Source organism: Rhinoraja longicauda, chromosome 43, assembly GCF_053455715.1.
Source record: "Rhinoraja longicauda isolate Sanriku21f chromosome 43, sRhiLon1.1, whole genome shotgun sequence".
NCBI classification, from domain to species: Eukaryota; Metazoa; Chordata; class Chondrichthyes; order Rajiformes; family Arhynchobatidae; genus Rhinoraja; species Rhinoraja longicauda.
The window spans coordinates 4,261,912-4,287,796 of NC_135995.1; the positions used below are offsets into that span (position 1 = coordinate 4,261,912).

General features: G+C 58.6%; 1 protein-coding gene across 1 annotated transcript; it reads right to left on the reverse strand.

Moving 5' to 3' along the window:
• Positions 1-11,290: 11,290 nt before the first annotated feature.
• Positions 11,291-24,199, reverse strand: LOC144612079 (uncharacterized). The gene is given in 4 exon segments (XM_078431634.1): positions 11,291-12,560; positions 12,562-13,359; positions 16,518-16,880; positions 24,126-24,199. Coding segments are annotated over 3 exon segments (2,322 nt in total). The 5' UTR covers positions 16,818-16,880; positions 24,126-24,199; the 3' UTR covers positions 11,291-11,336.
• Positions 24,200-25,885: the final 1,686 nt, after the last annotated feature.

Sequence of the window (25,885 nt, forward strand, 5' to 3'; positions counted from 1 at the left end):
AAACTGGGGACATCTTTCAGTGAACGGTGTGGACCTGGACAACGTTGTCCAGCAGGGGAACTGAGGGATACCAGTGCATAGTGGCATGATAGTAGCTAAACGGTCACGGTGGCACAGCGGTAGAGTTGCCGCCTTACAGCGCTTGCAGCACCGGAGACCCGGGTTCCATCCCGACTACGGGCGTTGTCTGTACGGAGTTTGTACGTTCTCCCCGTGACCTGCGTGGGTTTTCCCCGAGATCTTCGGTTTCCTCCCACACTCCAAAGACGTGCAGGTTTGTAGGTTAATTGGCTGGGTAAATGTAATTATTGTCCCTAGTGGGTGCAGGATAGTGTTAGTGATTTCTGGTCGGCGAGGAACCGGTGGGCCGAAGGGCCTGTTTTCGCGCTGTATCTCTAAACTAAAGTTGATTTTTTTGGCACACTGGCCTTTATCAGTCAGGGAATTGAATATAGTAGACAGACACAAAATGCTGGAGTAACTCAGCGGGTCGGGCAGCATCTCTGGAGAGAAGGAATGGGTGACGTTTCGGGTCAATAGACAATAGACAATAGGTGCAGGAGTAGGCCATTCAGCCCTTCGAGCCAGCACCGGTATTCAATGTGATCATGGCTGATCACTCTCAATCAGTACCCCGTTCCTGCCTTCTCCCCATACCCCCTCACTCCGCTATCCTTAAGAGCTCTATCCAGCTCTCTCTTGAAAGCATCCAACGAACTGGCCTCCACTGCCTTCTGAGGCAGAGAATTCCACACCTTCACCACTCTCTGACTGAAAAAGTTCTTCCTCATCTCCGTTCTAAATGGCCGACCCCTTATTCTTAAACTGTGGCCCCTTGTTCTGGACTCCCCCAACATTGGGAACATGTTTCCTGCCTCTAATGTGTCCAATCCCCTAATTATCTTATATGTTTCAATAAGATCCCCCCTCATCCTTCTAAATTCCAGTGTATACAAGCCTTCTTCAGACTGATGTCAGGGGGGAGGGAGATACATAGATGAGGAATGCAGATCAAGGAAAGTGTAGAATAGATCATTGTTAGCTAGAAAATAACAAAGCAAACAGAGATAAAATGTAAATGGGGACTGTAAGACTGGTGGGAGAACTGGGAAGGGAGAGTGATGGAGAGAGAGAGGGGAGAGCAAGGGTTACTTGGTTAGAGGAGTCAATGTTCATACCGCTGGGGTGTAAGCTGGCCAACCGAAATTGAGTATAGGAGTTGTGAGGTTATGTTGTAGTTGCACAAGACGTTGGCAAAGGCTGCACACTAACACTATCCTACACGCACTGGGTGTCACACCCGATCTATTCCTCTCCTGATTTTGTACACCTCTATAAGATCACCCCTGACATACTTACAAATCGAGAATCTCTCCTGCGCTCCAATAAATAGAGACCCAGCCTGCTCAACCTCTCCCTGTAGCTCACACCCTCCAGTCCCGGCAACATCCTCGTAAATCTTCTCTGTCCCTTTCCAGCTTGACAACATAGAGGCATGAAAACCGTGCATGGAAAAAAACTGCAAATGCTGGTTTATATCGAAGGTAGACACAAAATACTGGAGTAACTCAGCGGGTCAGGCAGCATCTGTGGAGAACGTGGACAGGTACAAAGTGCTGGAGTAACTCAGCGGGTCAGGCAGCATCTCTGGAGAACGTGGACAGGTACAAAGTGCTGGAGTAACTCAGCGGGTCAGGCAGCATCTCTGGAGGGAAGGAATGGGTGACGTTTTGGGTGGAGACCGTGTGGAGTGTGATTAGTTTAGAGAATCAGCGCGGAAGCAGGCCCTTCGGCCCACCGAGTCTGCATCGACTAGCGATCCCCGCACACTAACACCATCCCACACGCACTGGGGATAATTTACACTCGTACCAAGGCCAATTAACGTACAAGTCTGGAGTGTGGGAGGAAATCCACGGGGAGAACATACAAACTGTGTGCAGGCAGCACCCGTGGTCAGGATGGGACCTGGGTCTCTGGCGCTGTGAGGAGCTCGCAGTCTTGGGTTGAGACCGATGTCGGGAAGCTCCAAGCCGCAGGACCAGCCCTGACCCGGGGTAGATCGCCCGGCGTGGGGGAGCTGAGATCCCCCCGATGCAGGAGCTTGATCACCCCGACGCAGAGGGTCCGACCGCCGGCTACGGGAGCCAAGATCGTCCCGTCAACAGAAGGCTCGAGGCCCCCGACCGCTGGAGGACAAAGAAGGGAAGAGATTGGCCACAACTTCTCAGTCACACGTAGCCACCCACACCTTCCCTGTCACGTCCCTCCCACTGCAATGTAATGCAACGGTCTTTCCTCCCTCCCTGCTGTGTTCCTGCCTCTGCCACTAGACTTGTCATTGACCTACTGCAGTTGTACAGGGCCTTGGTGAGACCGCACCTGGAGTACTGTGTGCAGTTTTGGTCTCCTAACCTGAGGAAAGACGTTCTTGCCTTAGAGGGAGTGCAGAGAAGGTTCACCAGATTGATCCCTGGGATGGCGGGACTTACATATGAAGAAAGACTGGATAGACTGGGCTTGTACTCGCTGGAATTTAGAAGACTGAGGGGGGATCTTATAGCAACTTACAAAATTCTTCAGGGGTTGGAGAGGCTAGATGCGGGAAGATTGTTCCCGATGTTGGGGAAGTCCAGAACTAAGGGTCACAGCTTAAGGATAAGGGGGAAGTCTTTTAGGACCGAGATGAGAAAACATTTCTTCACACAGAGAGTGGCGAGTCTGTGGAATTCTCTGCCACAGAAGGTAGTTGAGGCCAGTTCATTGGCTATATTTAAGAGGGAGTTAGATGTGGCCCTTGTGGCTAAAGGGATCAGGGGGTATGGAGAGAAGGCAGGTACAGGATACTGAGCTGGATGATCAGCCATGATCATATTGAATGGCGGTGCGTACAGGCTCGAAGGGCCGAATGGCCTACTCCTGCACCTATTTTCTATGTTTCTATGTTTCTGTGACCTGCATTGACTTCCAGCTTCACATCCGTATTGGATCCTGGCCCCCCACCAATCCAGTCTAAACTCTCTCAAATAGCCCTGTAAACCTGTTAGACTGGGTGGTGCAGCGGGTAGAGCTGCTGCCTCACAGCACCACAGACCCGGGTTCCATCCCGACCACGGGCGCTGTCTGTATGTTTCCTCATGACCCATGTGGGTTTTCTCCGGGATCATTAGTGATAGCAGCAGAATGAGGCCATTCGGCCCATCAAGTCCACTCCGCCATTCAATCACGGCTGACCTATCTCTCCCTCCCAACCCCATTCTCCTGCCTTCTCCCCATAACCCCTGACACCCGCACTGATCAAGAATCTATCTATCTCTGCCTTAAATATATCCACTGACTTGTGGCCTCCACAGCCGTCTGTGGCAAAGAATCCCACAGATTCACCACCCTCTGACTAAAGAAATTCCATTTCATCTCCTTCCTAAAGGAACGTCCTCTAATTCTGAGGCTGTGCCCTCTGGTCCTAGACTCTCCCACTAGTGGGAACATCCTCTCCACATCCACTCTATCCAGGCCGCTCACTATTCTGTACGTTTCAATGAGGTCCCCCCTCATCCTTCTAAACTCCAGCGAGTACAGGCCCAGTGCCCACAAACGCTCATCGTACGTTAACCCACTCATTTCTGGGATCGTTCTTGTAAACCTCCTCTGGACCCTCTCCAGAGCCAGCACATCCTTCCTCAGATACGGGACCCAGAACTGCTCACAATGGTCCACGTGTGGCCTGACCAGCGCCTTATACAGACTCAGCATTACATCGATGAGAGACACAAAATGCTGGAGTAACTCAGCGGGACGGGCAGCATCTCTGGGGAGAAGGAATGGGTGACGTTTCGGGTCGAGACCCTTCGTCAGACTGATGTGAGGGGGGGGGGGGGAGGGAGATACATAGATAAGGAAATGTAAGGTGTGAAAAACAGACAAAGGGGATGAAGATCAAGGAAAGTGTAGAATAGATCATTGTTAGCTGGGAGAAGGTAACAATTAGAAGGATGAGGGGGGATCTTATTGAAACATATAAGATAATTAGGGGATTGGACACATTAGAGGCAGGAAACATGTTCCCAATGTTGGAGGAGTCCAGAACAAGGGGCCACAGTTTAAGAATAAGGGGTCGGCCATTTAGAACGGAGATGAGGAAGAACTTTTTCAGTCAGAGAGTGGTGAAGGTGTGGAATTCTCTGCCTCAGAAGGCAGTGGAGGCCAGTTCGTTGGATGCTTTCAAGAGAGAGCTGGATAGAGCTCTTAAGGATAGCGGAGTGAGGGGGTATGGGGAGAAGGCAGGAACGGGGTACTGATTGAGAGTGATCAGCCATGATCGCATTGAATGGCGGTGCTGGCTCGAAGGGCTGAATGGCCTACTCCTGCACCTATTGTCTATTGTGTCAAACTAGACCTCCCCTTCACAAAGCCATGCTGACTTCGGCCTGTGATTTTGCCGAGGGGATTGATGGCTTTGTGGCCAAGTTTGCGGATGATACGAAAATAGGTGGAGGGGCGGGTAGTGTAGAGAAAGCAGGGAGTCTGCAGAAGGACTTGGACAGGTTGGGAGAGTGGGCAGATGGAATAGAATGTGGCAAAGTGTGGGGTCATGTATTTTGGTGGCAGACGATTTACTAAATGGGGTGAGAATGCAGAAATCAGAGGTGCACAGGGACTTGGGAGTGCTGGTGCAGGTTTCACAAAACATTCATCTGCAAGTTGAATCGGTGGTAAAGAAAGCAAACTCAATGGTGCCGTTTATTTCCAGAGGGCTTGTACACAAAAACAGGGATGTAACGCTGAGATTCATCAGTCTGAAGGGTCTCGACCCGAAACGTCACCCATTCCTTCTCTCCAGAGATGCTGCCCGACCCGCTGAGTTACTCCAGCATTTTGTGTCTCTCATCGATGTAATGCTGAGGCTGTATAAGGCCCTGGTCAGGCCACACGTGGACCATTGTGAGCAGTTCTGGGCCCCGTATCTGAGGAAGGATGTGCTGGCTCTGGAGAGGGTCCAGAGGAGGTTTACCAGAATGATCCCAGGAATGAGTGGGTTAACATACGATGAGCGTTTGTGGGCACTGGGCCTGTACTCGCTGGAGTTTAGAAGGATGAGGGGGGACCTCATTGAAACGTACAGAATAGTGAGCGGCCTGGATAGAGTGGATGTGGAGAGGATGTTTCCACTAGTGGGAGAGTCTAGGACCAGAGGGCACAGCCTCAGAATTAAAGGATGTTCCTTTAGGAAGGAGATGAGGAGGAATTTCTTTAGCCAGAGGGTGGTGAATCTGTGGGATTCTTTGCCACAGACAGCTGTGGAGGCCAAGTCAGTGAATATATTTATGGCAGAGATAGATTCTTGATTAGTGCGGGTGTCAGGGGTTATGGGGAGAAGGCAGGAGAATGGGGTTGGGAGGGAGAGATAGATCAGCCATGATTGAATGGCGGAGTGGACTCGATGGGCCGAATGGCCTAATTCTGCTCCTATCACTTACAACCTTGTGAAAGAGTGCAGAGATTTAACAAGGATGGTGACAGGACTAGATGACACTTAGCTACGAGGATAATAGAGTGTGGAAACAGGCCCTTCGGCCCAACTTGTCCACACCAGCCAACATGTCCCAGCTACACTAGTCCCACCTGCCTGCGTTTGGCCCATATCCCTCCAAACCTGTCCTATCCATGTACCTGTCCAACTGTTTCTTAAACGTTGGGATAGTCCCAGCCTCAACTACCTCCTCTGGCAGCTTGTTCCATACACCCACCACCCTCTGTGTGGAAAAGTTACCCCTCAGATTCCTATTACGGGGAGTGCCAGGGGTGGTAACACTGCCAGTACCCTCAGCAGGGCCTCAGGATCAGCACATACTCCTACCTTGTATGAGTGGTGGTAGCAGGTGGGATCAGCCAAAACATTATGACCACTGACAGGCCAAGTGAATAACATTGGTTATCTTGTTACAATGGCACCTGTCAAGGGGTGGGATATATTAGGCAGCAAGTGAACAGTCAGTTCTTGAAGTTGATGTGTTGGATGCAGGAGAAATGGGCAGGAGTAAAGACCTGAGCGACTTTGAGAAGGGCTAAATTGTTATGGCCAGACGACTGGGTCAGAGCATCTGTGAAACGGCAAGGCTTGTGGGGTGCTCCCGGTCAGCAGTGGTGAGTACCGACCGACCGACAGTGGTCTGAGGAGGGACAAACCACAAACCGGCGACAGACAGGGTGTTGGGCGCCCAAGGCTCATCGATGTGCGAGGGCAACGAAGGCTATCCCGTCTGGTCCGAACCGACAGAAGGTCGACTGTGGCACAAGTCACAGAGAATGTTAATGGTGGTGAGGGGAGGAATGTGTCACAATACACAGTGCATCGCACCCTGCTGCGTATGGGGCTGCACACGGAGGACCAACAGCATATTAGGCAGGTGGGCATAATGTTTTGGCTGATCAGTGTATCTGCTCTTATCTCCCCCACCCACCCCCCCCCAGGTGAAAAGCCAGCTCACACTGCAAACCTGGCCGTGACCGCTGACCACAGGCAGGGCCATCTCCACAGCGTTTGGTGGCAGGGTAGTACAGTTGCTGCCTGACAGCACCAGAGACCCAGGTCCCATCCTGACCACGGGTGCTGCCTGCACACAGTTTGTACGTTCTCCCCGTGGATTTCCTCCCACACTCCAGACTTGTACGTTAATTGGCTTTGGTACGAGTGTAAATTATCCCCAGTGCGTGTGGGATGGTGTTAGTGTGCGGGGATCGCTGGTCGATGCCGACTCGGTGGGCCGAAGGGCCTGCTTCCGCGCTGATTCTCTAAACTAATCACACTCCACACGGTCTCCACCAGAAACGTCACCCATTCCTTCTCTCCAGACATGCTGCCTGACCCGCTGAGTTACTCCAGCACTGTGTACCTGTCCACGTTCTCCAGAGATGCTGCCCGACCCGCTGAGTTACTCCAGCACTGTGTACCTGTCCACGTTCTCCAGAGATGCTGCCTGACCCGCTGAGTTACTCCAGCACTTTGTACCTGTCCACGTTCTCCAGAGATGCTGCCTGACCCGCTGAGTTACTCCAGCACTTTGTACCTGTCCACGTTCTCCAGAGATGCTGCCTGACCCCGCTGAGTTACTCCAGCACTTTGTACCTGTCCACGTTCTCCAGAGATGCTGCCTGACCCGCTGAGTTACTCCAGCACTGTGTACCTGTCCACGTTCTCCAGAGATGCTGCCTGACCCGCTGAGTTACTCCAGTATTTTGTGTCTACCTTCGATATAAACCAGCATCTGCAGTTTTTTTCCATGCACGGTTTTCATGCCTCCATGTTGTCAAGCTGGAAAGGTACAGAGAAGATTTACGAGGATGTTGCCGGGACTAGAGGGGTGTGAGCTACAGGGAGAGGTTGAGCAGGCTGGGTCTCTATTCATTGGAGCGCAGGAGAGATTCTCGATTCGTAAGTATGTCAGGGGTGATCTTATAGAGGTGTACAAAATCATGAGAGGAATAGATCGGGTAGATGCACAGAGTCTCTTGCCCAGAGTAGGGGAATCGAGGACCAGAGCACATAGGTTCAAGGTGAAGGGGAAAGATTTAATGGGAATCTGAGGGGGTAACTTTTCCACACAGTGTATGGAACAAGTTGCCAGAGGAGGTAGTTGAGGCTGGACTATCCCAACGTTTAAGAAACAGTTGGACAGGTACATGGATAGGACAGGTTTGGAGGGATATAGGCCAAACGCTGGCCGGTGTGGTTGGTACAAGTTGGGCCTGTTTCCACACTATTACTCTGACTCCATATCTGTGTGTCTGTCTGAAAGCCTCTGAAACACCACTATAATATCTGCCTCCACCACCCCCCCTGGCAGCGCGTCCCAGGCACCCAACACTCTCTGTGTGTGAAATTTGCCCAGTCCATCTCCTTTAAATGTTGCCCCCTCACCTCAACACTCTGACCTATTGCACTTTGACCTTCCAGCCCCAGGGTTAAGGTTCCAACTGTCCACCCGATCTCTGTTTCATAATGTTATAAAACTGCTGTTCTGGAGAAAACAACCCATATTTGAAGAAGGGCCACCCATCCTTTCTCCACAGATGCTGCCTGACCCGCTGAGTTACTCCAGCACTTTGTACCTGTCCACGTTCTCCACAGAGATGCTGCCTGACCCGCTGAGTTACTCCAGCACTTTGTACCTGTCCACGTTCTCCAGAGATGCTGCCTGACCCGCTGAGTTACTCCAGCACTTTGTACCTGTCCACTTTCTCCAGAGATGCTGCCTGACCCGCTGAGTTACTCCAGCACTTTGTACCTGTCCACGTTCTCCACAGATGCTGCCTGACCCGCTGGTTACTCCAGCACTCTGCGCCTTTATCTTCGGTGTAAACCGGCGCCTGCAGTTCCTCCCTGCATAGGTGCAGCTGCGAGTGGGGCGGGCGGGACGGACGGCGAGCAGGGGTGAAGCATTTCCCCGTACCTCGCTGCGCGCGGGCGTGAAATCAAAGACTAGCGGCGGCTCATGGAACAACGACTCTATTTCACAAGTAACAGGATAAACTTTGGCGGCCCAAACCGCAGCCTGGATAATGCCCCAGGCCCCCAGAAACATCCCCACCCCCTCAAACCCCCATAACACAAACCGTAAAATGTACACCGCCCACCTTGAATAGCTCAGTTCATTCACCTGGCTCAACAAAGCAAGGCTGGGGGAAGTGGGCAGAGGAGGGGGAGAGGCTGGGTCAGTGTACTCCCCCCTCTTCCCCATCCACATCAGAACCCAGCTCACACCCATACCCTCTGCTCACAGCCCCCCCCCCCAACCCCAACCCCAACACACCAGGGACCAGGGTCTCTCCTCTCTCTCCCCACCCCTCTCCTCTCTCTGTCCTCCACCTCTCTCCTCTCACCCCTCTCCTCTCTGTCCTCCACCCCTCTCTCTCCTCCAACCCTCTCCTCTCTCCCCACCACCCCTCTCCTCTCTCTGTCCTCCACCTCTCTCCTCTCACCCCTCTCCTCTCTCTGTCCTCCACCCCTCTCCTCTCACCCCCCTCACCTCTCTCCCCACCCCTCTCCTCTCTCTCCCCCACCCCTCTCTCTCCTCCACCCCCTCTCCTCTCACCCCTCTCCCTCTCCCCACCCCTCTCCTCTCTCTCCTCTCACCCCTCTCCTCTCTCCCCACCCTCTCCTCTCTCCCCACCCCTCTCTCCCCCACCCCTCTCCTCTCTCTCCCCCACCCTCCTCTCTCTCCTCCACCCCTCTCCTCTCTCCCCCACCCCTCTCCTCTCTCTCCTCCACCCCTCCCTCTCTCCCCCACCCCCTCTCCTCTCTGTCCTCCACCCCTCTCTCTCCTCCACCCCTCTCCTCCTCCCCCACCCCTCTCCTCTCTCTCCACCACCCCACACCCACACCCCACCCCTCCCCACACCCCACCCCTCTCCACACTCACCCCACCCCCACTCCTCACACCCCCACCCCCTCTCCCCTCACACCCCTCTCCTCTCTCTCCTCCACCCCTCTCCTCTCACCCCTCTCCTCTCTCCCTCTCACCCCTCTCCTCTCTCCTCTCACCCCACTCCACTCACCCCACCCCACACCTCTCACCCCACCCCTCTCCTCTCACCTCTCACCCCTCACCTCACTCCCCACCCTCTCCTCTCTCCCCCACCCCCTCACCCTCACCCCCACCCCACTCCACTCACCCCACCCCCTCCACACCCCACCCCTCACCACACACTCCCCCACCCTCCTCTCTCTCCACCACCCCCACCTCTCACCCCCACCCCTCTCCTCTCTCTCCTCCACCCCTCACCTCACTCCTCCACCCCTCTCCTCTCCCCCCCCACCCTCACCCTCACTCCTCCACCCCTCTCCTCTCTCCCCCACCCCTCACCTCTCTCCCCACCCCACACCTCTCCTCCCACTCCCCCACCCCTCACTCCCCCACCCTCTCCTCTCTCCCCCACCCTCACCTCTCTCCCCCACCCTCACCACTCTCCCCCACCCCCTCTCCTCTCACTCCCCACCCCTCTCCTCTCTCCCCCACCCTCTCCTCTCTCCCCCACCCCTCTCCTCTCTCCCCCACCCCTCTCCTCTCTCCCCCCCACCCCTCTCCTCTCCCCCACCCCTCTCCTCTCTCCCCACCCCTCTCCTCTCTCCCCACCCCTCTCCTCTCTCCCCCACCCTCTCCTCTCTCTCCCCCACCCTCTCCTCTCTCCCCACCCCTCTCCTCTCTCCCCACCCCTCTCCTCTCTCCCCCACCCTCTCCCCACCCCTCTCCTCTCCTCTCTGTCCTCCACCCCTCTCCTCTCTCTCCCCCACCCCTCTCCTCTCTCTCCCCCACCCCTCTCCTCTCTCCCCACCCCTCTCCTCTCTCCCCACCCCTCTCCTCTCTCCTCCACCCCTCTCCTCTCTCCCCCACCCCTCTCCTCTCTCTCCTCCACCCCTCTCCTCTCTCCTCCACCCCTCTCCTCTCTCCCCCACCCCTCTCCTCTCTCCCCCACCCCTCTCCTCTCTCCCCACCCCTCTCCTCTCTCCCCACCCCTCTCCTCTCTCCCCACCCCTCTCCTCTCTCCCCCACCCTCTCCTCTCTCTCCCCCACCCTCTCCTCTCTCCCCACCCCTCTCCTCTCTCCCCACCCCTCTCCTCTCTCCCCCACCCTCTCCCCACCCCTCTCCTCTCCTCTCTGTCCTCCACCCCTCTCCTCTCTCTCCCCCACCCCTCTCCTCTCTCCCCACCCCTCTCCTCTCTCCCCACCCCTCTCCTCTCTCCTCCACCCCTCTCCTCTCTCTCCCCCACCCCTCTCCTCTCTCCCCACCCCTCTCCTCTCTCTCCCCCACCCCTCTCCTCTCTCCCCACCCCTCTCCTCTCTTCCCCCACCCTCTCCCCACCCCTCTCCTCTCTCCCCACCCCTCTCCTCTCTCTCCCCACCCCTCTCCTCTCTCCCCCACCCTCTCCCCACCCCTCTCCTCTCTCCCCACCCCTCTCCTCTCTCTCCCCACCCCTCTCCTCTCTCCCCACCCCTCTCCTCTCTCCTCCACCCCTCTCCTCTCTCCTCCACCCCTCTCCTCTCTCCCCACCCCTCTCCTCTCTCCCCACCCCTCTCCTCTCTCTCCCCACCCCTCTCCTCTCTCCCCCACCCCTCTCCTCTCTCCCCACCCCTCTCCTCTCTCCCCCACCCTCTCCCCACCCCTCTCCTCTCTCTCTCCCCCCACCCTCTCCTCTCCCCCCCCTCCCCACACCAGGGTTCAGGGTCCCCCCACCCCTCTCCTCTCCCCTCTCTCTCTCCCCACCCCTCTCCTCTCTCTCCCCCTCCCCCACACCAGGGTTCAGGGTCCCCCCCTGCTCTCTGCCCCCACCCGTTGCCTCAGTAACTCTCGATGGTGCCCACGATGGCGCTGGGCACGGCCTCAGCCCCCTTGAGCACGGTGAAGGTGTTGGGGATCTGTGGGCAGAGGTTGGAGGGGGCGCTGGCGGGGGTGGGCCGGTGCTGTGCGCGGCGGTGGCTGTGGAGGGTGGAGCGGTTCTTGAAGGCCTTGCCGCAGTGGTGGCAGAGGTGTCGTGGCTTGGCGGCGTGGATGTGTCGGTGGTGCAGGAGCTGTGCGGGCTGGGCAAAGCCCTTGCAGCAGAGGGCGCAGCGGTACGGCCGCTGTCCGGTGTGGACACGCCGGTGCTGCCGCAGGTGTATCTCCTGGCGGAAGCTCTTGCCACAGTCGGCGCAGGTGAAGGGGCGCTCGCCGGTGTGGGTGCGAAGGTGGAGCCGCAGGCCGGAGCTGAAGCCAAAGCCTTTGCCGCAGGCGGCGCAGGTGAAGGGCAGCTCGCCGGTGTGGCGGCGCCGGTGCAACTGCATGTTGCCGCGGCTGGCGAAGCTCTTGCCACAGTCGGCGCAGGTGAAGGGGCGCTCGCCGGTGTGGCGGCGCCGGTGCTGCTGCAGGCCGGCACGGCAGGGGAAGCCCTTCCCGCAGGCGGTGCAGCGGAAGGGCCGCTCGCCGGTGTGGGTGCGCACGTGCTGCTGCAGAGCGCCGCGGCTGGGAAAGCTCTTGCCGCAGTTGCCGCAGCGGAAGGGGTGGTCGCAGGAGGGCCCGCGCTGGTGCATGCGCAGCCGTGCCGCCGAGCCGCAGTGCCGGCCGCAGCGGCCGCACTGGAAGGGCCGGTGGCCGGCGGCGTTGGGGCTGAGTGCGCAGCGGTGCTCCAGCAGCGCGGTGGTGTCGACGAAGCGGCCGCCGCAGCCGGTGCAGCGGTGGGGCTCGGCTCCGGCGTGCTGCAGGCGGTGCAGCTGCAGCCGGCGCTGGTGGGCGAAGGCCTGGCCGCAGTCGCTGCAGGTGTAGGGGGGCTGGGCTGCGTGGAGGCGCCGGTGCGCCAGCAGCTTGGAGGCGCGTGCGAAGGCGCGCGGACAGTCGCGGCACTGGAAGGGCAGGTCGCCGGTGTGGATACGCCGGTGCTGCCGCAGGTTGGAGGCCTGGGCGAAGGCGCGGGGGCAAAGGTCACAGCGGTACGGCCTCTCGCCCGTGTGGGTCAGGTGGTGACGCATCAGGTTGGCCAGAGTGGTGAAGGTCTTGCCACACTCTGCGCACTGGAATGGCCGTTCCCCCCGTGTGCGTGCGCAGGTGGTTGCGCATGTGCACCAGCTTGCCGAACGCCTTGCCGCACACGGGGCAGGGGTGGCGCCGCACGCAGCCCGCCTGCCGCCGGTGCCTCTGCAGCTGCAGCACCTCGGCAAACTCCTGGCGGCACAGCTGGCAGCGGTACGGGGGGCCGGGCTCGGCGTTGGCGGCGCTGGCCGTGGTGGCGTGGGTGGTGGTGGATGCCGCGGGCTTGCCGTTGGCTGCGTGGGTGCGTCGGTGGTACAGGAACTTGGTCAGGTTGCCGAAGGCCTTGCCGCACTGCGGGCAGCGGTGCAGCGGGTCGTCGGTGTGCAGGCGCCGGTGCTGCACCAGCGCAGCCTCCGAGCTGAAGCCGCGGCCGCAGTCGGTGCAGAGGTACAGCACCTCGCCCCGGTGGCTGCGTTGGTGCTGCTGCAGGGCCGCCAGCGTCTTGAAGGAGCGCCGGCAGTCGGGGCAGGGGTGGGCCTGCGTGACGTGGCAGCGCTGGTGCTGGTGCAGTCTCCGCGCCGTGCTGAACGCCTTGCCGCACTCCGCGCAGGCGTGGGGCGCCACCGGCTCCACCGCGGCCGGCTCCACCGCCACCGCCGGCTCCCGCGAGCCCGGGCACGCGTGCAGCGCCTGGTGCTGCAGCAGCTCCTCCACCGTGCCCAGCTGCTGCCCGCACTCCGGGCACCCGTGCAGCTGCTCGCCAGCCTCGCCCGCCTCCACCACCTCACCCTGCTCACAGCACACCCGCGCAGCGCCCTGCAGCTGCACCGACACCACCTCATCCCCGCTCACATACACCTGCACGGGGGGATAGGGGGGAGGGGAGCAGGGGGGGGGAAACGGGGGAGGGGGGCAGGGGGGGAGACAGGGAGGGAGGAGGCAGGGGGAGGGAGGGGGAGACAGGGAGGGAAGGGGAAGGCGGGGGAGACAGCGGGAGGAGCGAGGGAGAGACAGGGGGAGAGGGAGGGAAGGGGAAGGAGGCGGAAACAGGGGGAGGAGGGAGGGAGGGAGGGAGGGAGGAGGGAGACAGGGAGGGGGAGACAGAGAAGCGGTCAGAGGAGATAGCAAGTGCAGGAGGAGAGAAGAACACTGTGAACCCCCTCCCTCACCCCCCCCTCCCTCACCTCCACCCTCCCTCCCCCTCCCTCCCTCCATCCCTCACCCCCTCCGTCCAAGCTGTGCCTCAACCCCCCCTCCCCCAATATGTGCCTTCACAAGTGATAGGAGCAGTCAGGCCATTCAGCCCATCAGGCCGACAGCACCGAGTGAAATGGAGCCTGCCACACACTGCCGGGCAAGAAGGTGTGAAGTGGGCACGATGCCCACACTGGCCACCCACTGTGTGGTGCCCACACTGACCACCCACTGACCTGTGGTGTGGGGCTGCCCACACTGACCACCCACTGACCTGTGGCGTGGGGCTGCCCACCCTGCTACAGTGGGGCACTGACCTGTGGTGGGGACTGCCCACCCTGCTACAGTGGGCACTGACCTGTGGTGTGGGGCTGCCCACCCTGCTACAGTGGGCACTGACCTGTGGTGTGGGGCTGCCCACCCATACACTGTGGGCACCTACCTGTGGTGAGGGGCTGCCCACCCATACACTGTGGGCACTGACCTGTGGTGTGGGGCTGCCCACCCTGCTACAGTGGGCACTGACCTGTGGTGAGGGGCTGCCCACCCTGCTATAGAGGGCACTGACCTGTGGTGTGGGGCTGCCCACCCATACACTGTGGGCACTGACCTGTGGTGTGGGGCTGCCCACCCTGCTACAGTGGGCACTGACCTGTGGTGAGGGGCTGCCCACCCTGCTACAGTGGGGCACTGACCTGTGGCGTGGGGCTGCCCACCCTGCTACAGTGGGCACTGACCTGTGGCGTGGGGCTGCCCACCCATGTACAGCGGGCACTGACCTGTGGCGTGGGGCTGCCCACCCACGTACAGCGGGGCACTGACCTGTGGCGTGGGGCTGCCCACCCACGTACAGCGGGCACCTACCTGTGGTGTGGGGCTGCCCACCCACGTACAGCGGGCACCTACCTGTGGCGTGGGGCTGCCCACCCACGTACAGCGGGGCACTGACCTGTGGTGTGGGGCTGCCCACCCTGCTACAGTGGGCACTGACCTGTGGCGTGGGGCTGCCCACCCTGCTACAGTGGGCACTGACCTGTGGTGTGGGGCTGCACACCCTGCTACAGTGGGGCACTGACCTGTGGTGTGGGGCTGCCCACCCATACACTGTGGGCACCTGCCTGTGGTGTGGGGCTGCCCACCCTGCTACAGTGGGGCACTGACCTGTGGTGTGGGGCTGCCCACCCACGTACAGCGGGGCACTGACCTGTGGTGTGGGGCTGCCCACCCATACACTGTGGGCACTGACCTGTGGCGTGGGGCTGCCCACCCTGCTACAGTGTGCACTGACCTGTGGCGTGGGGCTGCCCACCCTGCTACAGTGGGGCACTGACCTGTGGTGTGGGGCTGCCCACCCTGCTACAGTGGGGCACTGACCTGTGGTGTGGGGCTGCCCACCCACGTACAGTGGGGCACTGACCTGTGGTGTGGGGCTGCCCACCCTGCTACAGCGGGCACTGACCTGTGGCGTGGGGCTGCCCACCCACGTACAGCGGGGCACTGACCTGTGGCGTGGGGCTGCCCACCCTGCTACAGCGGGGCACTGACCTGTGGCGTGGGGCTGCACACCCTGCTACAGCGGGGCACTGACCTGTGGCGTGGGGCTGCCCACCCACGTACAGCGGGCACCTACCTGTGGTGAGGGGCTGCCCACCCTGCTATAGTGGGCACTGACCTGTGGTGTGGGGCTGCCCACCCTGCTACAGTGGGCACTGACCTGTGGTGTGGGGCTGACCACCCACGTACAGCGGGGCACTGACCTGTGGCGTGGGGCTGCCCACCCTGCTACAGTGGGGCACTGACCTGTGGCGTGGGGCTGCCCACCCACGTACAGCGGGCACTGACCTGTGGCGTGGGGCTGCCCACCCACGTACAGCGGGCACTGACCTGTGGTGAGGGGCTGCCCACCCTGCTATAGTGGGCACTGACCTGTGGCGTGGGGCTGCACACCCTGCTATAGTGGGCACTGACCTGTGGTGTGGGGCTGCCCACCCATACACTGTGGGCACCTACCTGTGGCGTGGGGCTGCCCACCCTGCTACAGTGGGGCACTGACCTGTGGTGTGGGGCTGCCCACCCTGCTACAGTGGGCACTGACCTGTGGTGTGGGGCTGCCCACCCATACACAGCGGGCACTGACCTGTGGTGTGGGGCTGCCCACCCTGCTACAGTGGGGCACTGACCTGTGGTGTGGGGCTGCCCACCCTGCTACAGTGGGCACTGACATGTGGCGTGGGGCTGCCCACCCTGCTACAGCGGGCACTGACCTGTGGCGTGGGGCTGCCCACCCTGCTACAGTGGGCACTGACCTGTGGCGTGGGGCTGCCCACCCACCCTGCTACAGTGGGCACTGACCTGTGGTGAGGGGCTGCCCACCCACCCTGCTACAGTGGGCACTGACCTGTGGTGTGGGGCTGCCCACCCTGCTACAGTGGGGCACTGACCTGTGGTGTGGGGCTGCCCACCCTGCTACAGTGGGGCACTGACCTGTGGCGTGGGGCTGCCCACCCATACACTGTGGGCACTGACCTGTGGCGTGGGGCTGCCCACCCTGCTACAGTGGGCACTGACCTGTGGCGTGGGGCTGCCCACCCTGCTACAGTGGGGCACTGACCTGTGGTGTGGGGCTGCCCACCCTGCTACAGCGGGCACTGACCTGTGGCGTGGGGCTGCCCACCCATACACTGTGGGCACTGACCTGTGGCGTGGGGCTGCCCACCCATACACTGTGGGCACCTACCTGTGGCGTGGGGCTGCCCACCCTGCTACAGTGGGCACTGACCTGTGGTGTGGGGCTGCCCACCCTGCTACAGTGGGGCACTGACCTGTGGCGTGGGGCTGCCAGCCTCCTTGGCGTGGGTGGCCTGGTGCTCCAGCAGCTCCTCGGGGGTGTTGAGCAGTTGCCCGCACTCCAGGCACTGGAAGTGGCCGTCGGCGTCGGCCTGGCAGGGCACGGCCGCCAGTGCCAGCTCCTTGGCGTGTCCCGCGGGCCCATCGGCCAGCTCGGGGCACACGTACACGTGCAACCAGACGTGTGTCTGCTGGTGCTCCAGCACCTCCTCCAGCGTGTTGTACAGCTGCCCACACTCCGAGCACATGTACTGGTGCTCCACCAACGACTCCATCGCCCACGCACCCGCCGGGACAGAGAGACAGGGGGCGCACTCCCCCTTCACAGCCCAGCCACACTGCAACAACAAAGACACACGCCACTCAGCGTCACAGCTTCCACACAACCAGCTTTCATCTGCAACTACACCAAACCTCTCCTGCATTGGTGCAGGACCCTCTCCCCCCCCCCCCCCCCCCCCCCCTCACCTTCACCCCCTCCCTCCCTCCCTCCGAGATAGATTTAAACTGTGAACAACTTTAAAAATATAACACCGATTTCAATGAAACTTCTTCCATTAGCACCAAAGGGACGACGGTGAGTAAGGTGGGCCTAAAATTGTCGCGCTATCGTGCACCGTTTTCAGGAACAAACAAACAAACAAACGAGTTTTAGTATGTAGATGACGCAAAGCTGGGCGGCAGTGCGCACTGCGAAGAGTGTGCTAGGAGGTTGCAGGGTGACCTGGACAGGTTGAGTTAGTGGGCAGATGCGTGGCAGATTCAGTATAATGTAGATAAATGTGAGCTTGTCCACTTTGGCGGCAAGAACAAGGAGGCAGATTATTAGCTCAATGGTTAGGATAAAAACTGCAGATGCTGGTTAAAATCAAAGGTAAACACAAAATGTTGGAGTAACTCAGTGGGTCAGGCAGCATCTGGGGCGGCACGGTGGCGCAGCGGTAGAGTTGGCGCCTTACAGCGAATGCAGCGCCGGAGACTCGGGTTCGATCCCGACTACGGGCGCCGTCTGTATGGAGTTTGTACGTTCTCCCCGTGACCTGCGTGGGTTTTCTCCGAGATCTTCGGTTTCCTCCCACACTCCAAAGACATACAGGAATGTAGGTTAATTGACTGGGTAAATGTAAAAATTGTCCCTAGTGTGTGTAGGATAGTGTTAATGTACGGGGATCGCTGGGCGGCGTGGACCCGGTGGGCCAAAGGGCCTGTTTCCGCGCTGTATCTCTAAATCTAAAAAATATCTCAGGAGAGAAGGGATAGGTGACGTTTCGGGTCGAGACTGAAGGGTCTCAGCCCGAAACGTCACCCATTCCTTCTCCCCCGAGATGCTACTGACTCCAGCATTTTGTGTCTACCTTCATTGTCTCAATGGTGTCAGATTAGGAAAAAGGAAAGTGCAATGTGATCTGGGTGTCCTTGTACACCAGTCACTGAAAGTAAACATGTAATAATAATAATAATGCATTACATTTATATAGCGCTTTTCAAACACTCAAAGACGCTTTACAGGGATTTCTAGAACATAGAGAAGTGAATAAATAGATAAATAAGTAAACGAGCAGAGAAAGGAGACAGAAGGTGAGGTGACCTTCAGTGGTTGAAGGCAGTGCTGAACAGGTGAGACTTCAGTGATGTTTTGAATGTGGTGAGTGAGGAGGAGTCTCTGACGGTTTGGGGTAGTGAGTTCCATAGGGTGGTAGCAGCGATGGAGAAAGCCCTGTCCCCCCAGGATCTGAGTTTGGTCCGGATGGGGGGGGGACAGGAGGTTGGCAGCAGCAGAGCGGAGTGTGCCTGTGGAGGAGGTCAGTCAGGTAGGATGGGGCCAGGTTATGGAGGGCTTTGTAGGTCATGAGGAGGATTTTGTACTGGATTCTCTGGGGGATGGGGAGCCAGTGGAGTTTGTAAAGGACGGGGGTGATATGGTCACGGATCGGGGAGTGGGTGAGTAGACGGGCAGCGGAGTTTTGAATGTATTGAAGTTTACTGATGATTTTTGAGGGTGAGCCATAGAGGAGGCTGTTGCAGTAGTCCAGACGGGAGGTGATGAAGGCGTGGATGAGGGTTTCTGCAGCTGTGGAGGAGAGGGATGGACGGAGACGGGCGATGTTTTTGAGGTGGAAGAAGGCTGTCTTTGTGATGTGTTTGATGTGTTTGTCGAAGGAGAGGTTTGATCAAAGATGATTCCAAGATTCCGGATGTGAGGGGAGGTGGATACTGGGAGACCATCAATATTGAGGATGAAGTTTTGGGTGGATTTGGTGAGCGTTTTTGGACCAATGATGATGATTTCAGATTTGTTGCAGTTGAGTTTGAGGAAATTTGATTGAAGCCAAGATTTTATTTCAGTGATGCAGTTTGTCAGTGTAGAGTGTGTGGTGGTGGAGATTGACTTGGTGGAGATGAGGAGATGTAGGTACAGCAGGCAGTGAAGAAAGCATGTTGGCCTTGAGGATTTGAGTATCGGAGCAAAGAGGTCCTTCTGCAGTTGTACAGGGCCCTGGTGAGACCACACCTGGAGTATTGTGTGCCGTTTTGGTCTCCTAATTTGAGGAAGGACGTCCTTGCTATTGAGGCAGTGGAGCGTAGGATTACTAGGTTAATCCCGGGATGGCAGACCTGACATATGAGGAAAGATTGGAAAGACTGGGCTTGTATTCACTGGAGTGAAGAATGAGAGAGGATCTTATAGAAACGTATAAAATTATAAAAGGACTGGACAAGCTAGATGCAGGAAAATTGTTCCCAATATTGGGGGAGTCCAGAACCAGGGGCCACAGTCTAAGAATAAAGCGGAGGCCATTTAATACTGAGGTGAGAAAAAACTTTTTCACCCAGATAGTAAAAGCTTCTTTAGGTATGTGAAGAGAAAAAGATTAGTAAAGACAAATGTGGGTCCCTTGAAGGCAGAAACAGGTGAAATTATTATGGGGAACAAGGAAATGGCAGAAGAGTTGAACAGGTACTTTGGTTCTGTTTTCACTAAGGAAGACACAAACAATCTCTAAGTACTAGAGGGCAGAGGATCTAGGGAGACAGAAGAACTGAAAGAAATTTGCATTCGGCGAGAAATAGTATTGGGTAGACTGATGGGACTGTAGATTGAGAAATCCCCAGGGCCTGATGGTCTGCATCCCAGGGTACTTAAGGAGGTGGCTCAAGAAATCGTGGACGCATTGGTGATTATTTTCCAATGTTCTATAGATTCAGGATCAGTTTCTGTGGATTGGAGGGTAGCTAATGTTATCCCACATTTCAAGAAAGGAGCAAGAGAGGAAACGGGGAATTATAGACCAGTTAACCTGACATCAGTGGTGGGGAAGATGCTGGAGTCAATTATTGAAGAGGTAATAACGGTACATTTGGATATCAGTAAAAGGATAAGTCCAAGTCAGCCTGGATTTATGAAAGGGAAATCCCGCTTGACTAATCTTCTGGAATTTTTTGAGGATGTGACAAGTAAAATGGATGAAGGGGAGCCAGTGGATGTAGTGTATCTAGACTTTCAGAAAGCCTTTGATAAGGTCCCACACGGGAGGTTGGTGAGCAAAATTAGAGCACATGGTATTGGGGGTAGGGTGTTGACATGGATAGAAAATTGGTTGGCAGGCAGGAAGCAAAGAGTAGGAGTAAACGGGTCCTTTTCAGAATGGCAGGCAGTGGCGAGTGGGGGGCCGCAAGGCTCGGTGTTGGGGCCGCAACTGTTTACAATATATATTAATGATTTAGATGATGGAATTAGAAGCGACACTAGCAAGTTTGCAGATGACACAAAGCTGGGTGGCAGTGTGAACTGCGAAGAGGATGCTAGGAGGTTGCAGGGTGACCTGGACAGGTTGAGTGAGTGGGCAGATGCGTGGCAGATGCAGTATAATATAGATAAATATGAGGTTATCCACTTTGGCGGCAAAAACAAGGGGGAAGATTATTATCTCAATGGTTTCAGATTAAGAAAAAGGGAAGTGCAACGAGACCTGTGTGTCCTTGTACACCAGTCACTGAAAGTACCCGTGCAGGTACAGCAGGCAGTGAAGAAAGCTAATGGCATGTTGGTCTTCATAACGAGAGGATTTGAGTATAGGAGTAAAGAGGTCCTTCTGCAGTTGTACAGGGCCCTGGTAAGACCACACCTGGAGTACTGTGTGCAATTTTGGACTCCTAATTTGAGGAAGGACGTCCTTGCTATTGAGGTAGGTTCACCAGGTTAATACCCGGGATGGCGGGACTGTCATATGAGGAAAGATTGGAAAGACTGGGCTTGTATTCACTGGAGTTTAGAAGGATGAGAGGGAATCTTATAGAGACGTATAAAATTATAAAAGGACTGAACAAGCTAGATGCAGGAAACATGTTCCCAATGTTGGGGGAGTCCAGAACCAGGGGCCACAGTCTAAGAATAAAGGGGATCTACTCCCCACATTGAAGATCTCAAACCTCAGTGAGAATGTACAGGAAGGAACTGCAGATGCACCAAAGATAAAGACATAAAATGCTGGAGTAACTCAGCATGACAGGCAGTCTCTCTGGAGAGAAGGAATGGGTGACGTTTTGGGTCGAGACCCTTCTTCAGATCCGAAACATAACCCATTCCTTCTCACCAGAGATGCTGCCTGTCCCACTGAGTTACTCCAGCATTTTGTGCCTACCTTCGATTTAAACCAGCATAGAAACATAGAAAATAGGTGCAGGGGGAGGCTATTTGGCCCTTTGATTTGGCCACCACTGACTGCCCTCTATGGCAGAGAATTCCACAAATAGACAATAGACAATAGGTGCAGGAGTAGGCCATTCAGCCCTTCGAGCCAGCACCGCCATTCAATGCGATCATGGCTGATCACTCTCAATCAGTACCCCGTTCCTGCCTTCTCCCCATACCCCCTCACTCCGCTATCCTTAAGAGCTCTATCCAGCTCTCTCTTGAAAGCATCCAACGAACTGGCCTCCACTGCCTTCTGAGGCAGAGAATTCCACACCTTCACCACTCTCTGACTGAAAAAGTTCTTCCTCATCTCCGTTCTAAATGGCCTACCCCTTATTCTTAAACTGTGGCCCCTTGTTCTGGACTCCCCCAACATTGGGAACATGTTTCCTGCCTCTAACGTGTCCAACCCCTTAATAATCTTATACGTTTCGATAAGATCCCCTCTCATCCTTCTAAATTCCAGTGTATACAAGCCTAATTGCTCCAGTCTTTCAACATATGACAGTCCCGCCATTCTGGGAATTAACCTAGTAAACCTACGCTGCACGCCCTCAATAACAAGAATATCCTTCCTCAAATTTGGAGACCAAAACTGCACACAGTACTCCAGGTGCGGTCTCACCAGGGCCCTGTACAACTGTAGAAGGACCTCTTTGCTCCTATACTCAACTCCTCTTGTTATGAAGGCCAACATGCCATTGGCTTTCTTCACTGCCTGCTGTACCTGCATGCTTCCTTTCAGTGACTGATGCACCAGGACACCCAGATCTCGTTGAACATCCCCTCTTCCTAACTTGAGACCCCTGTTCAGACTGATGTCAGGAGGGGGTGCGGGACAAAGAACCCATTCCTTCTCTCCCGAGCCTGACCCGCTGACTTACTCAAGCATTTGGTTTCTACCTTCAATTTTAACTAGCATCTGCAGTTTTTTCCTACACAGTGGAAAGACAATACATGATCATAATCGAGCTGCAGTGTATAGATACAGGATAAAGGGAATAACGTGGATAAGACAGTCTGAGGGTCACCAATGAGGTAGATAGTAGTTCAGCACTGCTCTCTGGTTGTGGTGGGATGGTTCAGTTGCCTGATAACAGCCGGGAAGAAACTGTCCCTGTCACACTTCTGTACCTCTTGCCCGATGGGAGAGGGGAGGAGAGGCCAGGAACAGACATTGATTTAAATGCATCATTCTGCTGGGCACAGTGGTCTTGAGAATGCCTGTTCCTTCCTCCTTCCCTTCTCACCCCCCTTCGCCAACTCACCCCCCTCTCCAGCCCCACTGCTACATCAAATCCCTGTCCTCTCGTTCCCTCCCCTTGCTCATCCCCCTCCTCCCTCTCCCATCCTGCCTTTCTCTCCAGCCCCCTCTTCCCTCTAATCCTCCCTCCACATCACTCACTACCCCCTCCATTTCCCTCACCCCTCCCCCTATCTTGCCTTCCCTCATCCCTCCCTCTCTCCCCCTCCATTCCCTCTCCCTCTCTCCCTCTCCACTCCCTCCACCCTCTCTCCCCTCCACTCCCCCTCCCTCTCTCCCCTCCTCCTCCCTCCCCTCCCCTTCCCTCTCTACCCTACACTCCTCCTCCTCCACCCTCTCCCCTCCACTCCCCCTCCCTCACTCCCCCTCCCTCTCTCCCCTCCTCCTCCCTCCCCTCCCCTTCCCTCTCTCCCCTACACTCCTCCTCCCCCACCCTCTTTCCCCTCCACTCCCCCACCCTCTCTCCCCTCCACTCCCCCACCCTCTCTCCCCCCTCCACTCCTCCACCCTCCCTCTCTCCACTCCCCCTCCCTCTCTCTCCCCTCCCTCTCTCTCCCCTCCACTCCCCCACCCTCTCTCCCCTCCACTCGCCCACCCTCTCTCCCCTCCACTCCCCCACCCTCTCTCCCCTCCACTCCCCCACCCTCTCTCCCCCACCCTCTCTCCCCCACCCTCTCTCCCCCCTCCACTCCTCCACCCTCCCTCTCTGCACTCCCCCTCTCCCTCTCTCCCCTCCACTCCCCCTCCCTCTCTCCCCTCCACTCCCCCTCTCTCCCCTCCACTCCCCCACCCTCTCTCCCCTCCACTCCCTCTCTCCCCTCCACTCCCCCTCTCTCCCCTCCACTCGCCCACCCTCTCTCCCCTCCACTCCCCCACCCTCTCTCCCCTCCACTCCCCCACCCTCTCTCCCCCCTTCCACCCTCCCTCTCTCCACTCCCCCTCCCTCTCTCTCCCCTCCACTCCCCCTCCCTCTCTCCCCTCCACTCCCCCTCTCTCCCCTCCACTCCCCCACCCTCTCTCCCCTCCACTCCCCCTCTCTCCCCTCCACTCCCCATCCCCCACTCCTCCTCCCCCTCCCTCGCTCCCCTCCACTCCCCCCCTCTCTCCCCTCCTCCACCCTCTCCACCCCCCCCTCTCTCCCCTCCACTCCCCCTCCCTCTCCTCCACCCTCTCTCCCCTCCACTCCTCCACCCTCTCTCCCTCCCTGCACTCCTCCACCCTCTCCCCTCCCTCTCTTCCACTCCCCCTCCCCCGCTCCCCTCCACTCCCCCACCCTCTCTCCCCCTCCCACTCCTCCACCCTCTCTCCCCCCCCTCCCCCTCTCTTCTCTCCCTCTCCCTCCCCTCCACTCCCCCTCCTCCACCCTCTCTCTCTCTCCCTCTCCCCCTCCCTCACCGTGGATTGGCCGTCCACACTAGAAACCGCCCGATCCCGCGCTTCACGGCCCGAGTGCGAGGCCCCCTCTCCCTCTCCCTCTCGCCCCCCCTCCCCTCCCCTCCCCGGCCGGGCCGGGCCCGCTCACCTCCCCCTCTCCCCGCAGCCGCCTCTCCCCCCTCCCCGGCCGGGCCCGGCCGCCACCACCACCGCCTCTCCCCTCTCCCCGGCCGGGCCGGGCCCGCTCACCTGACCTCCCCGCAGCCGCCTCTCCTCTCCCCGGCCGGGCCCGCCGCCGCCGCCGCCGCCACCACCTCTCCCCTCTCCCCGGCCGGGCCGGGCCCGCTCGCCACCACCACCTCTCCCCCTCTCCCCGGCCGGGCCCGCTCACCTCTCCGCCGCCGCCGCCTCCTCTCCCTTGCCAACGGCCGCCGCCATTTGCACTACAACTCCCAGCGGGCGCCGCGCCGCGCTTCACATCACATCCGCCAGTGACTACAACTCCCAGCGGGCGCATCACATCACGTCCGCCAGTGACTACAACCCCCAGCGGGCCCCGCGCTTCACATCACATCCGCCAGTGACTACAACCCCCAGCGGGCCCCGCGCTTCACATCACATCCGCCAGCGACTACAACCCCCAGCGGGCCCCGCGCTTCACATCACATCCGCCGGTGACTACAACTCCCAGCGGGCGCATCACATCACGTCCGCGGTGACTACAACTCCCAGCGGGGCCCGCGCCCCGCAATACATCACATCCGCCGCTGAACTACAACTCCCAGCGGGCGCCGCGTCCCGCAACACATCACATCCGCCAGTGATTACAACTCCCAGCGGGCGCCGCACCGCGCATCACATCCGTCATTTCCACTACAACTCCCAGCGGGCGCCGCGCGCCGCGCCCCGCATCACATCACATCCGCCTGTGACTACAACTCCCAGCGGGCCGCACGTAACCCAGTCACTCACCCCTTACCCCGTGTAAACGCGATGGCGCCCAAACCGCTGGCGCGGCGAGCGGGCGCGGTGTACGTATGTGCGTTACCAGGGACAGGGCGGCGTCCGTACGTCACCGGTGGGCGCTGTCACTGGTGGGCGGCGTCACTGGTGCGCGGCGTCATTGCGTCACCGGTGGGCGGTGTCACTAGTGCGCGGCGTCATTACGTCACCGGTGGGCGGTGTCACTGCGTCACCTGTGGCGGAGTCACTGCGTCACTGGTGGGCAGTGTCACTCCGTCACCGGTGGGCGGTGTCACCGGTGGGCGGAGTCACTGCGTCATCGGTGGGCGGAATCAGACGTCACCGGCGGGCGGAGTCACCGGTGGGCGGCGTCACTACGTCACCGGTGGGCGGTCTTACCGGTGGGCGGAGTCACATGCGTCACCGGTGGGCGGAGTCATGCATCACCGGTGGGCGGTGTCACTGCGTCACGGTGGGCGGTGTCACTGCGTCACGGTGGGCGGCGTCACTGCGTCACGGTGGGCGGCGTCACTGCGTCACGGTGGGCGGTGTCACTGCGTCACGGTGGGTGGCGTCACTGCGTCACTGGTGGGTGGTGTCACTGCGTCACCGGTGGGCGGTGTCACTGCGTCACGGTGGGGGGCGTCACTGCGTCACGGTGGGCGGTGTCACTGCGTCACGGTGGGCGGTGTCACTGCGTCACGGTGGGCGGTGTCACTGCGTCACCGGTGGGCGGTGTCACTGCGTCACGGTGGGTGGTGTCATTGCGTCACCGGTGGGTGGCGTCACTGCGTCACGGTGGGCGGTGTCACTGCGTCACGGTGGGCGGTGTCACTGCGTCACGGTGGGCGGCGTCACTGCGTCACGGTGGGCGGTGTCACTGCGTCACGGTGGGTGGTGTCACTGCGTCACCGGTGGGCGGTGTCACTGCGTCACGGTGGGCGGTGTCACTGCGTCACCGGTGGGCGGTGTCACTGCGTCACGGTGGGCGGTGTCACTGCGTCACGGTGGGCGGTGTCACTGTGTCACCGGTGGGCGGTGTCACT